Source organism: Procambarus clarkii, chromosome 31 (assembly GCF_040958095.1).
Source record: "Procambarus clarkii isolate CNS0578487 chromosome 31, FALCON_Pclarkii_2.0, whole genome shotgun sequence".
Taxonomy (NCBI): domain Eukaryota; kingdom Metazoa; phylum Arthropoda; class Malacostraca; order Decapoda; family Cambaridae; genus Procambarus; species Procambarus clarkii.
In genome coordinates this window covers 21,337,534-21,353,845 of record NC_091180.1, presented here as the reverse complement: position 1 = coordinate 21,353,845, position 16,312 = coordinate 21,337,534, and the positions used below count along the sequence as shown (strand labels likewise).

Sequence of the window (16,312 nt, the reverse complement as noted above, 5' to 3'; positions counted from 1 at the left end):
AAACAATAATTCAGCCAGAGGGCAACAATGAATTTTCCCTTATTCTGTATGATGATGACGTAGTGTTTGACAACTGTAGGCTCTACACACTATCTCCTAATGTTGTTTTCTTTGATGATGAATTACTGTTAAGAATTTTTTTTGTGAAATTTAATATCTATTCTTATCTTGGTGTTACTCTACATTACATATAATTATCAGGTATATGTGGATTTAAGCAGGTATAAACAATATTTTCAGGTCAAGCGTTATTACCCCTCTTCACGCATCCTTTACTTTTATCTCCTCGCTTCACACCCTCATCACCTTTTCTTGTAGCTTAACTCCAAAATCAAAGACTTCCTAATGTTCATGACGACCAAACCTAACATCAGAAAATGGAAAAATGACGGCGTTTCAGTCCATCCTGGGCCATTATCAAGTAGTGTTCTCAAATCTTAGCACGACATGATAATGGTCCAGGATCATTATCATAACCAAAACATCGCCTTTTCAATTTTCTGATACGTGGTTTGGTCACCATATCTTCGGCCACGTGTTTGTGACTCATCGTCTGCATATGTTTATGACTTAGTAATTACACACTGTATCTAGAAATGGTCAAATAAGTGTTTTTAATTTGTAATACTGTACAGAAAATCAATAAAAGTACATTTTCCTCAAGTACTGCTACTTCCAAATATGTATGTAATTGCAAATAAAAAGATATAAAAATATATACCTGGTAAATATACAACCTCCTCTTACATTTCACATAATTATAGTCATACATATTATTTAGAATATCACAGATGATAAGCAATGTAATTAAAACAATTACGTTACTTAGATGCTGGAAGACTGCATTAAGATATTATTTCCTATCTTCTGAAGAAGAAAATGACAAAACATTAAGTTCTATGATATTTACGTTTTATCACACTATCAGACTACAACACAGCAGTAAAAGCTCAATGACTTTACAGTGAGCAGCCTAAATATCATACAGAAGATCGATACAAATGTGCCAAACCCATCAGTTAAAGAGTGATTCATAAAAAAAATTAAAGAACAATACTGAACTATAACAATATACTTGTCCATTTCATTTTTACCAGTCATACCAACCATAAAGCTAGATTAAACAAATGTTATAGTTATCATATATATTATATATATATAGATATATATATATATATACATGCATATATAAATATATATATACATATATATGTTGTACCTAGTAGCCAGAATGTCGTACTTGGCCAACTAAGAAAGGCCCGATTTGCCTAATAAGCCAAGTTTTCCTGAATTTATATATTTTTCCCATTTTTTTCTTATGAAATGATAAATCTGTACATTTCATTATGTATAAGTTAATTTGTTTAAATATGAGTTAAAATATATGACCGAACGTAGATATATGACCGAACCTAACCAACCCTACCTAACCTAACCTATCTTAACCTAACCTAGTACAACTAAGTCATTAATTTGGGCTCTTAATATAATATAATAATAATAATTCAAATAAAGTAATTGGAAACATTTTATTGAAAATAAAGAAAATCACTCGGCCTATTAGGCAAATCGGGCCCTGCATAGTAGGCCGAGAAGTGTGTTCTGGCTACTAGGTACGACATATACATACATACATACATTATATATAATATATATATATATTACATTGAAAGACATTTTTAATTAGATTTTATTTAAGCATTTAAGTGGTTAGTTTTTCTTTCTTTTTTTTCAACGAGTAATTTAGGCTGGAATCACTTTGGCTGAAATAACTACACTTTGTTTTACTAGCAAAAAAACAGTTGAATGTAATGAAATGAAATTTTCCGGGTGAGACCCAGAGGCTCCCTGGAACTATCCAGGCTGGCATGGATATATTAGACTTTGGCATCAGTCAATGTGAATGGAGTTTTAGGCCTACCGGGGACCACAAGCCAGAACCTGGCCCCCCTCAGAGAGGCACGTGGAGCAATGGACTATAAAAACCCCTGTGTAGTTGGAAGCATTCTATGTCTGCCCACTGGTCAAATCCATACACATCGACTGAGGGAACAGTCTCGAATGCCACCGTCGCCACCCCGAAAGGGGCATCCCCCAAGACTGCCCGAGTCTCGAAACCAACTAAACCCTGCCCCAACTCCAAAACCCTCAGATGTTTCGGAGCCGGAAGCAGGGGGGAGGGGAAAATACCAGGACGAACCACAGCAGGGAAAGGATGAGGGGGCGCAGACTGAACCAAAGTCTGGGTCCCTATAACTAAAACAGGGCAGCCTTGGGGCTTCCGGGTCAGAAACCAACCTTGTGCGCTGCAGCAACCTAAAACGAGCGTGGAACACCTGAGCTTCCATCACCTGAATAGTCATCAGCAGACTGGATGTACAGAGTCACAAACAAGCAACATAACTCACAGGACTCCAGGTCAAAGGTGTCCCCAACCCAACAGGCAGTATGACTGAGGCATTAACGGTGAAGCTCACCAGGAGACAAGGGGCCCGAGCAACCCTCCAACTCGCACAAGGCGAGGGGGGGGGACCACAGGCGTCACATCCATCGGACTCACACGCCCCCGAGAGGATTCCCAGGAGTCTTATGACGGAACTCACGCTCAGGGAAGCCCAGGCAGGGTACTGCTAACCAGCTCCCAATATTACTAACAAAACTACTAAAACTGCTTCCCACGGGACATGTACACTCATGGGGGCCTAGCAGGGGGACACCAAAATACACGAGGACGAGACCAAACCAAATGGCAGACCCCCACCAGGCAAGAAAACAAAAACAAAAGAAAACTCCGCAAGAGGACAACGTACCCAGGCAGAACAGAGCCTGGCCGCTTTGAGAGGTGACAACTAGCTCCACAGTACTCTATGCCCCAACCAGTGCAAACTACTCCTACCCAAAGGCAAACAAGGATGCATAAAATACCCCAGCACACTAAGGGCGGTCAATCACCGGGCAGCAAAAGTCCAAGCAGAGGTAGATCCCAAGGTGGATCTACCTTATGGAAGGTGGTACCAAGCCCCAGGGCAGTACTTACAAGGCACCTGGGAAAGGAGACCCTAGGTATATGCAGCCCGAGTACCTGTGAAATTATTCCTGGCTCTCACACCACTAGAGAAACAGCACCACACCACAAGGCACAGTGCCGGAAGACAGGAAAACAGGAGCCAGAGTTACACGACAGTTGCCAATCACATCAGCTAAAGAACTAAGGTGTGGATAGCCAGCGTGAGGGTCTGGGGCTCCCCCCTTCCTCCTCCCGGGGAGGGGGGAGCTGTACAGACAGCGGTGCAATGACGTCATGCTCGTTTTCGTTTGGGCAGTTCTGTCCACTAGTTTGACTTTAAATTAAATTAAAGTAGAAATTTCTTAACCAGAATGGGATTTGTTTTGGGGTGCTTACCTTTCTGGGTGACTGAGTCCGATGGCAGACATAGAATGCTTCCAACCACATGGGGGGGTTTCTATAGGCCACTGCTCCTTGTGCCTCTCAGAGGGTGGGGGGGGGGAGGCAGGTTCTGGCTTGTGGCTCCTGGTATGTCTAGAACTCAATTCACATTGACTGATGCCAAAGTCTAATATATCCGTATCAGCCTAGATGGTTCCATGGAGTCAAAGTGGCTTCCCCCCAGAAATATTCCCAATACAGTATGTATATAAAAGAACTTTAGTGTAATATCTATCATAATCCAATATATGAGTTTTTTTACTTACGTGGACACACAATCGGAGGGGTTTGAACTGACGGACGGAGGGTCACCCATGCCACCATCATGCATTTGGCACATTGGCTGTGGAGTGTTGGGATAAGAATCCATTGACCCTGCACCTGACCATCTGAAAATAGCACATGCAAATAATTTAAATCTACATACACAAAGATATACATATTGATTTCCAATATGCTTCTCTTTTTATGTCAAATTATTGTTTAACACTGCTTACAAAAGCTCCAATAAACACCGGGAAAGATTTCTACATCGAATACCCAGGAGTTACAAGTATATTTGTTTGCAACCACAGCATTTACATTCCATTCAGCATTTATTTCACAGCATTTATTTGGAAGGAGGGGTAGGTGAGGAAGGGGGATGGGAACTATCAGGAGAAAGTGCCAAGTCATTACGACTTTAAAGCCCTTGGAAGGGGTCAGGACAATGATTTGTGATTGGATGGGGGTAAGGAATGGTGCACAACCACTTGGACAGTCGGGAATTGGACGCCAACCTGCATGAAGCAAGACTGTCGCTCTACCGCCCAGCCCAAGTGATTAGGTGGAGTAGGTGGGGGAGTAATAAACTTGCAAGGCCCTGGCTCGTGGTCCCCGGTGGGCCCACAGAACTCCATACACATGACTGATTCCAAAGTCTGACATTAGCATATCAACTTGGATAGCTCCGGGGAGCCGACGGGGCACCCTCAGAAAAAAATTAGTTAGTAGTTAGTAACAGTTGAGAGGCGAGCCGAAAGAGCAGAGCTAAGCCCTCACAAGCATAACTAGGTAATTACAACTAGGTGAATACCAGACGAAGGCCCGGAACCCAGCGCCTCCACAGCCTCCTCGAGCCAATCTGAAAACAGCTCAAGGAGAGAAAAGAAACGCAAGACCAAAGTCAAATGCCCACGGGCACCAAAGTCCTTAGCCACCAAGGATGCCAAAAGAGCAGGAACCTGCATGTGAAGCTGTATCTGATCGACATCTCAAGGAGGAACAGGGGTGAACAAGCATGCATCGAGGTGCTCAAATTCGCCTCCCAGGTATACCTGAACCACCGTAGTAGTTTCCTGCCACTCAAGCACGTGGATCCGACAGAACGCATGCCACAACCCCAACGAAAAGAAAGGGCAGTCTGCCAACCAGAAAGACTCCGGCACATCATAACGTACCCAGTAAGGAAAAGAGGAACCAAACTCAAATGAAGAAGGATCCATTATGGAGGCAAAATCTGGGTCTTACAGGAGGTACGATGCAAAAGCCTCCCAAACCACCTTAGGCGGGATGCTGGAAGCCGAAAACCTCTGGAAAATGGGAACCGAGGAACCCAAGGGAACCCGGAACCAAACCCGGGGAGGAGCCAAACTCATATCAAACTCGTACAGGGAAGGGGGAAAAAACCCCACCCCCTGCAACAACAAGTCCCGCACCGAGGGTACTAACACCCAAGCGGGGTCAAACGAGGCCCAAGCCCCCAAGTCAACTCCTCCCCAGCCTCAGGATCCTCCACGTCAGGACCCAGGGCAGAGCTGTCCTCCAAACCCTCCACCTCTGGAGAAAAGGCATAGTCCACCAGAAAAGCAGGGAAGAAGGGGATCCTCTGGTCCAACCAAAAAGCCCCGGCAGGAGGAACTGACTTGAATGCCTGTGCTGCCAAACTGAAAGGGGCAGCCCTCGAAACCGGTTTTTTTCAAGTTACGCTGTGATCATTTAGACAAAGTTGGAGCATTTGCCTAGTTGATTATGCCAAAAAAAAATTGGAAAGTGTTTGTGCAATTTTTAAAAACTCATCTTAAATTATTTTTTGTCAAATCATATATGTATGTATTGCGCAGTCTAAGGGTTAAGCTGAGAAAACAAAGGTGTCAAAAAAAATTTGAAAGTTTTCTTTTGCAAACAGAGTGGTAGACGGTTGGAACAAGTTAGGTGAGAAGGTGGTGAAGGCCAAAACTGTTAGTAGTTTTAAAGTGTTATATGACTAAGAGTATTGGGAAGACAGGACACCACAAACATAGCTCTAGCTCTCATCCTGTAACTACACTTAGGTAATTACAGTTAAGTAATTACAGTTAAGTAATTACAAACACAATTATATTTAGGTAAAGTACAATAATATTTATATTAAGGATGAAGTGTTAACAAAAGAGTAAAAACATTATCATGAGGATATACTCAAATATTTCAAACAGAAAATTGCAGAGTAAAATTTGACATAAGAAGAAAAATGTTTAAATAAATGAAAAGAATGATGCAGTTATTTATTTCATGCTTGCATGAAAAACTTTGCATGTTATAACTTACCCTGGGACGTGAGTGATCAGATGAGGTTTAACATAGCCGTTAACTGATGGTTGCTGTTCTGCCATAGGTGTGTAGTACTTCCCAAATGCTTGCTCCTTAGGTATGTTAGGGTACAAGAAGAGCAGATACTTTAGATCAGCAATCACATCAGCAAGAGGACGGATAGCAAAGGCTTTACTTGTGAATGGTTGAAGCATGAACACATCGCGCTGATCACCAGCTGAGGATAAAAATTCAAAAGAGCAATTTGAAAGGAGAGAATTTTATGTCCTCAATCTATGCAGGTCTTACCAGCATCTTGGCCTAAAGTAACACAACTACACCATCCCTTCACTTGACCAAATCCATCTAAACTGAACCTAAATTAAACTATACAAATTCTGGATCACATCAACCCCACATGTACAAGTTGAGCCCATGTAGAGATGGGTTGCATGAATAGAACACACACTGGAATGCTCAGAAGGTCTCTTACCTATCTTCAACAAAGTTGCATGCAGAACATAAATCCCTTAAAATAATATAAATACTTTTTAACATGCTGCCTAATCTACAGTAATAAGTGATAGTGACATTGACCCACCAATCTCTCCTCCCTATGCATCACCCACATTCTACTATACAGTATAATCAAACATGCAAGGTAACTCCATCATTCAAGCAAACAAAAAAAAAAAAAAAAAACAGCGTTGAATGTAATGAAACACCATTTTTCTGGGTGAGCCCCAGAGGCTCCCTGGAGCTAATCGGGCTAATGTATGTTATATTAGACCGGGACATTAGCTAAGGAGTTCAGACCTACCAGGGACAAGCGCCAGAATCTGGCCCCTTCAGAGAGGTTTCAGGGAGCAATGACCCTGGAAAACCCCCTTGTGGTTGGGGTTTTCCTTATCTGCCATCTACTGGGGTTATGCACCCAGAAAGGTAGGCATAACAAAACAAACCCCACATGGTAAAAAACTAAAACAAAAAAACGAACAGAGAGGTAGAAACTCCCTACAATCCCAAGTAAACAAGCAAACATTATACTTTACTGCCGCACCAATCGTCCGCGCAGCCCTCCCTGCCCCGAGAGGGGCGAGGGGGGAACCCCGAACCTACCGTGCCGGCTGCCTAGCTTCAGTTCGGAAGCTAAGCTTCAACCACCGCGAAAAAAACGCCGACCGGTGGGGAGGGAGGGTTGCCAGGTAGTCTCCGGGGCTCACCCAGAAAATGGCGTTTCATTACATTCAACGCTGGTTTTCTGTGGGGAGCTCCTACGGCTCCCTGGAGCTTCATACCCAAAGAGAAGGAAAAGAAAGGGCTAACCCGGGAGGCAGCCGCCACAAACTCCGCAACGCGAAGCTGAGACAACAGGTTGCAACCTGCAACCCAAGGCAACAAGAACGCACAGGAGCAGACGCGCATAAAGAATGGGCGGCCAAGAACCTGTGTGACCCTCGAATCCCTGCACCCGAAATGAGCCCTAGATGTCACCAACACAGCAGCAAAAGCTGCAAACGTCCGAACAGTACTGGTCACAAAAAACAGCCAATAGGCAAGGCATTCGTGATCACACCAAGCGAGGGCATAGGTAAACATCAAGGCACTGAACCCCGAAAAACTGAACTATCATTTTGGTTTGGTTACTTTTCTGGGTGCTTTCCTGGTGGTGACATATATGAATAAACTTAATATGTAAAGTTTTCATAGGCCATCGCTCCCTGTACCTCTCTGATTGGGAGGGATGGGGGGGGCTCATGGTCCCCAGTAAGCCAATAGAACTCTGTGACTGATGGCACCTGATAGTATGGCACTGATCAGTATATGATGGCTTCAGGGAGCTGAAAGGCTTCCCCCAGAAAATATACTAAAATAAAAAATCTATGATTATAAATACATAATACTATAATTTAAATTGAATAGGATTGAGTCACTATTATGCTCTTAAAATTCATGACTTTAGTCCTTGAGGAGGACAACCTTATACTTCAAAGCCCGAGAAGTACAAAATAGTACCTGATCTTGTTCGTCAGTAAATATATGCTGCTTGAATGTTTCCCTTCTTCAACTCGTTATCAGCTGAGAATCAGTTTCTTATAAAATAATTCTAATAATAAAATAACAAAACCCTAGTATTGAATGTAATGAAACACTATGAACAAATCCACAAGGGCCGCGACGAGGGTTCGAACCTACGTCTGAGAGCATCCCAAACGCTGCCTTAATCGACTTAGTTATGACATGGATAAGAATAAGATGTTATTCGACATAGATAAAAGGTTCGAACCCTCGTCATGGCCCTTGTAGATTTTTTCCTTTGATGCATCACTATTGTGATTTCTGTGTGTAATGAAACACTTCTTTCTGTTAAGAGCCTTGGTAGCTCCCTGTAACTATTTCACTGAGATTGCTCTAATCTACTAGTCACATCAGTTGCATCTCATCATATAGCCTACTAGGGACCAGAGCCAAAACCCAGCCCCTTCACATGAGGAGCATGTGAGCAAACAACATTTCATCAGGAAAGCCTCCAGAAAGACAGCAAAGCAAAGCTGTGTTCACAAGCGTCAAAATTGCTAAAATGCCAAATAACTCCCCAAACAATACAAAAGAACAAAAGAAAACACACAAACCTAGCCAGAACCTGAAAGTACTGAATGCTGCCACCAGGTGGGCCAGTGCTCAGTCCAGTACCAGCTATGAAATGACTTCAGAAGATAAACACAGCAATGAACCAATGAACATATAAGGGAGGGAGGAAGACAGGAAGACAGAGAGCCATCAGGACTCTAGCAGAAAGAGGCGTTTCATTACACTCAATGCTGGGTTTCAGTGGAAGACCCTTGGTGGATCCCTGTAAGTAATTAGAGAAAAAATAGAGAAAAATTAGAGGGACATACTAGAGATGAGGAGAGGCAGCAGGCACTAAGTCAAAGTAGAGACATACCAGCTGGGAAATATGACCCAGAGCAACACAGGACCGAAGAGGACCAAGGACAATGCTATATACCTGGCCGCCGTCATGTTCAGACATCACGGAAGATGCCAGAAGTAAATAAGGCAGTTGACTGCTGCAAAGAGCACCCCACAATGGCATGAAATGTGATGGCAGCTTCTTTTCACTCAAGGAAAAATAGTTTCCACTTACTAAGGAAAATAACATATACCAGCCAAGACCTCACACCATAACCAAGAAAAATTTGTCATGGTAATTTATGGAAGTAAATTGGTAAATAAATCGGCAGTTCCCATGGCGCAATGGTAAAGCACTCGCCCGGCACTTCGCGAGTGCTTTGGCCTGGGTTTGTATCCTGGCCAGGGAGATAAGACTGAGTGCCAATCCCTAACTGTAGCCTCTGTTCACCCAGCAGTGAATAACTATCAGGTTGTTAAGTGATTTGGTGGGTCGTGTTCGAGGGAAAGATTTGGATTAAGGACCTGACCAAAACGCTATGTGTACTAGTGGCTTTACAAAAATGTAAGAACTCTTGTATATAGATAAATAAAAAATAAAAAATAAACAAGACGAGACACTGTAAACCTGCACACGAGGCAACTATCGTTGGTATAGAGAAATCCAGCTCATACTTGGATGGAGAAGAAAACTGTTAGTTTTATGTAACAAAGCATAAAATCCAGGAAACAAACTCTAAAAAGGGTCAAAAGATCATCAAGTCATTCCTCCAGCAACCACAAATCTCTATGAACTGCACCTTTCAAATAAGCAAAGGGACCAAGAATGGAGCCTACAGGCTTCCCAGAGCCCTTACCTAGATCTTACAGAGGGTCATGGGAGTTCTTTTTCTCCCTGAGCCCAGCCTGTGGCCAGGCTCAATTGTGATAACTTGGTCCAACAGGCTGTTGCTTGCAGCTGCCCGTAGGCCCACATATCCACTACAGCCCAGTTGGTCCAGTACTTCTTGCAAGAATTTACCTAACTGATTCTCGAAGAAGCCCTGGTACATGGATGAACGAATAGACATCAATTGGGAAAAATCGACCTCCAACCGCATCACATCTCTAGAGTTTGAACAGAAGTTCAAACCCCTGAACAGCTGGACCCTGAACAACAACCTCTAGCAGTTCTAGAGGGGCCCCTGAACAGCTCTAGCAACTCCAAACCTGACGGTACCTTTGGGTCTGCAGTCCATAGTCACTTAAAAGCCCAAACCAAGGACAGAAGATACCTTTGCAGAAACTTGAGCCAAATATTAAAAACACGCAAAATCCATCAATTAGAACCGAGGGATCAGCAGCAGTGACACCCACCACAGACAGAGGTCACAAGAGCCACTAAAACAAAGCATGACTTTGCAGACTGATAAACCACCACCTGAACAGGCAGCACACCCAAACACACCTCAGAGTGAAATCAATCATACACTCAAGTGGCTAAATGACAAAGAGGTAGAAAGAATGACCATCGGTCTTCAAACACTGAAATGCATCCATCTTGGATACATTAAATCTGCTGCTTAGATCACCACTTAAATCTGGCAAGTGCGCCACATGTGAGAGAAGCATGGTGGAAAAACAAACTCCAAACCCAACCCAAAACACCAAGCAGGGAAAAGCGTAAGCAGCCCCAAAAATTAGCAAACACCTACATGATCCAAATGCACCTTCTGTAAAAGCACTATGCCCTCATATGCATCAGGAGCAGGGCAAAGCATGATCTGCAGTGTGAAACACCTAACAACTAGTTTTTACATTCCTCACAAACAGGCCTCATCTTTCTGTGTGACACTAAGTGATGGTCTAAGTGATGGTTTAACATCCCACAGATTATTTCCAACTTTCAATTGATGACAGTCAGTCTGTCCTTAAGAAATAAGAACAAATGGGTGAGAAGCATTATTGATGACCAATCTTGTGAGGCATCTCCACACTGCCTGTGTGTTATAGTAATGGCTTCTTTTCAGGCTTCTCAAGATGTAGCCCAAGAAAAACCATTTTCACTTACACCTTATTGCTCTTATTTTGAGACGTGGTCAAGGTCTTCTTGGCAATATGGACTGTGTCTTCAGTTTGATGGCAGACTTTTATCACTCATCTCTTAGCAGTCAAAGTTAAACTCCCTGAAACTATGTAACAAGGGCTGTAGTTCTAAGCGGCTACATGAAAGGGAAAAGGTAGGCAAGGGAGCCGGTCGGGTGAGAGGATAGCACGCTGGACACGTGATCCTGTGGTCCCGGGTTCAATCCCGGGCGCCGGTGAGAAACAATGGGCAGAGTTTCTTTCACCCTATGCCCCTGTTACCTAGCAATAAAATAGGTGCCTGGGAGTTACTCAGCTGTCACGGGCTGCTTCCTGGGGGTGGAGGCCTGGTCAAGGACCGGGCCGTGGGGACACTAAAGCCCCGAAATCATCTCAAGATAACCTCAAGAAGCCACAAGTGTGAACATCTGTCTGCTACCTACAGTAATTTGCCAACGTTATGACGGCCAGTGCTGATATCAAAGCTCTAGAGTTGCTTGGATTCTTAAGTAACTACAAGTTTAATGCCCTTGCAGTTTCTTGTGGATCCACACACCACAGTCAATCCTACACTTTGTTAGCTATTTTACTACCATTTTACACATTTGTGTTAGGGGTGCAATTATGTGACTTAATTATAATATAAGGCTTTAAGTGAACAGTGCATACTGTCTACGAGACATACCTTCCTCAGCAAGCACACTATTGTTCACATGCCTTTCTCTCTTCTCTCCATATTTCTCCTGTGCTTCAGGATTACATGTTGAATCAAACAGAATGTGGCTAGGCTTGGCCACATTCTGGAAACTGTTTAAGTAGTAACTTTAGTAACTGAAAACTATTTGAGGTTAGTGATACAACCCGGTGGCAGTCAGGGAAAGTGGACGAGTGGTGTTATTAATAGTAAAAGTGCTACTTGGAGGTCTTTGTGATGCGAACTAGCATTTGCAAGGACTTGAGTGTATTTCAATGAACATTCTGGGAGGTCTAATCATGCTATATAATTATTTAGCACCAGTAAGATTCAGCCAAGACATTAGAAAAAAGATTCGTGCTACCCGAGTGCATAATCTTGCCATAGAGAACAACCGAGATCCTTGTTCAGAAAAGCATATACTGTACATATAAAATTTTCATATACAGTACCACTAGTCTTAAAAACAATAATTTAGATAATGAAAAGTACTTAACATACCCTTCGTGGTATCTTCATACATCCAGGCAATTGTGACACCCCCTAGCTCTGAATCAGAAAAACGCAGAAGGAAAGTGCCAGATATGGAATTTTTTAACATGTCCTCTGCTTGACGACGCCCAACAAATCCCATTATTGAACCGTCATTCCAAGGCTGGCGCAGATGTTCTCTTGTAACCTTACAGACCAAAAAAGCATGAAATTCTTTATTAGAAAAGAAAAATGACATTTATTATTTTATTTCTGGCGGGTTTGTAATGGTGGGGAAAAGATGTATATGGAGGAGGATGGAGAGAAGAAGTGAGGATTAACTAGGCACCAATCCTTAACTGATCACCTCTGAAATAAAAACCAAATACCCAGCAGTAATTGGATACTTGGTTGTAAACCGATTGACAAGTTGTGTTCCAGGTAAGACCAGTGGGTAAGGCTTACCATGAGCTATGGGAAAGGAAAGTTTCAAGCCTACTAGCAGGAGTCAGAAGTTGTTTGCTTCTGTACCCACCTGTGTAAAGAAAAAATAAACAGGGATTGGAATTGGAGATGATAAGTGAGAGGAGAGTTTGTGTGTGTGTGGGGGGAGGGGGGGGAGGTATGAACATTCAGTGAAAGAACTCTTCTCTCACAGAACATAAGAATGAAGGTAACTTCAGAAGGACTATTGGCCTATATGAGGCAGCTCTTATATATCCACCCAATCTCATTCATATATATATATCTAACCTACGCTTGAAACAATCAAGGGATCCTACTCCTATTATGTTGCATGGTAATTGGTTCCACAAATTAATAATGAATGTGGACAAAGTAAATGTAATGGAGAGAAAAGGGAACACACTGAGTGAAATTGCAGAACAAAGATGGCATAGAAATAGTAAATTTACCTGGATTCTGTAATTGACAAGAGGATTTTGTGTACAACAGGTTGAGATTAGAGCAAGTGAGGGAAGGATAAGCAATGAAAGCCCTAGTTAGGAAGAATATGATAGAAAAGAGGCAGTTAAATGACTGCCTGAAAAGGAGGTATTGATATGACCCTGACAAATCTAAGAGCTTTAGAAGTACAGAAATTAAATCCAAGAAACATTTATTGTGTTAAGATGGTACACAGAATAAGGAATGGAAATGTTATGGTAAGATATGGAGGGCAAAAGATTAAGGAGAGTTTATTGAGATAGTCTGGTCACAGAACTACTGGATAATGGATAAAATGGTTGAATGTTTGTAGGGGAAAAGGATGGCCAGGAAGACAGACAGACAGGGTGAGCCAATGAATGAAAAGTGATGGATCAAGTTTAAAAATACATAAATAATAGTACAGTAGTATTAGGGAAAATTTTGTGAGTTGGGATCGGTTAAATTACAGCTAACAGCAGACATTTTGGACCTGGTTATGAAAACAATGTGTACTGCTGTGGATGTGTTACTAGAGTATGATAGTTCTGATCATACATGATGATGTACTATATAAGTGTTGAAGATATGGCAACTAGATGGGGTCTGTTTTAACTGTTCAGTCTTCATTTTCTATTATGTTTCTTCTGGGTTAACTACTACTTACCCCAAAAAAGTGGGAAATACAGTAGTAATGATGACAATGCAAATAAATTGCATTTCCTAACCTTTTCCCCCATAATGAACCCCATAAAACACTTATTAATGATTCTGAAAAACACAATTAATAGGAATAAAAACTTCTAATGTTTCTTTGCACTGTAGACATGAATGTCAGGGCTCTGGGCACAGGCAGGGCTCTGATAAGCTACGTTACACTAAAACTATATAAATCTACCACTGATGAGTATGTTAAACTCCACAACTAGTTTATTAATGCTGTAACTTTCTTACATAATTGAATATTGGAGTTCTGTTTCGAACCATATTGGAATCATATAAGCCCATTATATGATTCTGTAACTTTTCCACCAAAACCACGCCCCAGCATAGGAGTGGTATGCATAATAAATGAACAAAATTAAAAAGATCCAATGTTTGAAAAAGCAAGCCTTCTGTGAGAAATGTGTCACGCTAAATAGCATAAAAAATAGCCAGCAAACAATTTGTGATAATACCAAGAACTTTTTATCAAGAGAAACTCCTCATATAGGTGTTGCAATACATAAAATATGGTTCCATCAAAAAAAAAAAAAAAAACTTAGTCCTAAATGGAACATTTACTACCTTCATAACAGCAAAGAACCATTCCCAGAAGGTAAAGTTACGCTCTGACAGTGGCTCCTTGCAAAACTGCGACCATGACAAGTACATATTATTGAAGTCTTGCACTTGGGGACTCCTGCAAAAAAACAACAAACAAAAAATAATAAACCAATAACTAAACAAATAAACATACAAATAAAAAACTAAAGTAAATGTCTTTGTAGGCATGAGAATGATTTATTTAAATTGAGTTCTGTACCATAATTATTACCTAAAACTTTTAAAAGAACTTTTGCCAAGATGAGAGCAAGGTCATATGGCTAACAAATTTAATTTGTGAAATTTTAATATTAATTTATTTATTTACGTCTTCTTGATTGATGCCACACATCTTGAAGTTAAGAATTCTTAACAATTTACGTAACCTATACTAACACAACACTAAAATTAACACTTAAAATTACTGTACAGTTCATTAAGCAAAGTTAGTTTTGACTGCCAGCTGCTAAAGCCTCACTGGTTGAAGGCATTTGGGTTGCCTGTGAGGCCTCACTTGTTGAAGGCGCTTGGCTTGCCTGTGACACCTCACTTGTTGAAGGCATTTGGCTTGCCTGTGGCGCCTCACTTGTTGAAAGCACTTGGCTTGCCTGTGGCGCCTCACTTGTTGAAGGCGCTTGGCTTGTTGAAGGCGCTTGGCTTGTTGAAGGCGCTTGGCTTGTTGAAGGCGCTTGCTTGCACCTCACTTGTTGAAGGCACTTGGCTTGCCTGTGACTCCTCACTGGTTGAACAAAACGTAACTTGTCTTTAATTGCTAGGACAACCTTCTTCCTCTTAACACCTCCAGAACGATTGATGCTGCTACCAGACATAGTCTTGGCCAAAAATGTTTAAAGTTACTATGAAAATAAAAAAAGTTATTTAAAAAAATATTTCACTAATGGCGCAGCACTGTGTATAACACGAAGGACAGACGCACATGGGTTGACCAGTGTTGGACGGGTCCACTTGGGGCAGCTATAGCACATTACGTAGGCCGCCAGGAGGAAAAAACTCACAATATTTTTGAAGGAAATTTCAGCCTGTGCACATTGCTTTTAGGAAACTTATTTATTTGTTATTACATAATTACTGTACTAGTACTGATTTCATTTGTTTTCGGCTATAATTAATTGTTCTAAAATTGATGGCAATTCCTGTACCCGGCGCGCGCATGCTTTTTGCGTGCGTGCGTGCGTGCGTGCGTGCGTGCGTGCGTGCGTGCGTATGTGTGTGAGGTGTTGTCATGCAGTGGGAGCTGGGGTATAATACCCAGTTGTCCAGTTGACAGCAAGTGCTTCACTAATGATCATTTGTGATGCCAGGGAAGACTTAGTAAGACTGAATGCTTGTTCTGACCTTTCTTGAGGTCACCAAGTTCGATAGTGCATTCTCCCGTGCTTCCTAATGCCAACTTGAAATTGTCTTTAATACAGACGATTAATCACATTAACATGGATGAAGAAATGATGAATACACCACAACTCAGATGATGGAGAAGCGATAACATTTCAGTCCGTCCTCGAATACTATCAGGTCTTTAATACAATTTAGCTCTTCTAAAAAATTTTAGATTTTATTTTATTTTATAAGATGATTTTGCAATTAATAAGTAGAGCAGGTACAAAGTTAAAATGTGAGGGGGGGGGGGGAATTAAGGATTGCCTTCATTAGCTTGACTCAAGTTAGTGAAAACCTGCATCAACATAGTATTATCAGAATACAATGGACACACTTGTCTAACCTGAAAGCCTTGCCTGCTAAGAACTTAAGGTTATCATCAGTCAGTCCTCGACCAGTGGCAGACTTAAATTTGGAATCCAACATATCTGCAATCTGGGGCCATGGTACCTGAAACACAATATAATAAATCAGAAGAGGCTTACAACTAGTATTAAACTTTTTATCTTTGGGCCAGGCAATAAGAAGTCACCCACTAAATGACC

General features: G+C 41.7%; 1 protein-coding gene across 9 annotated transcripts in view; it reads right to left on the bottom strand.

Annotated features, from left to right (window-relative positions):
* Positions 1 to 16,312, bottom strand: part of Stat92E (Signal transducer and transcription activator Stat92E) — an 83,823-nt gene that overhangs the window by 23,870 nt on the left and 43,641 nt on the right. For all 9 annotated transcript variants that reach the window (XM_045743279.2, XM_069334479.1, XM_045743278.2 and 6 more), the window contains 5 exons: positions 16,111 to 16,217; positions 14,352 to 14,466; positions 12,171 to 12,348; positions 6,017 to 6,236; positions 3,715 to 3,837 (listed from right to left, as the gene is read on the bottom strand). In XM_045743279.2, coding sequence (XP_045599235.1) covers positions 3,715 to 3,837; positions 6,017 to 6,236; positions 12,171 to 12,348; positions 14,352 to 14,466; positions 16,111 to 16,217 — 743 coding nt within the window. The remainder of the gene's footprint in view (positions 1 to 3,714; positions 3,838 to 6,016; positions 6,237 to 12,170; positions 12,349 to 14,351; positions 14,467 to 16,110; positions 16,218 to 16,312) is intronic.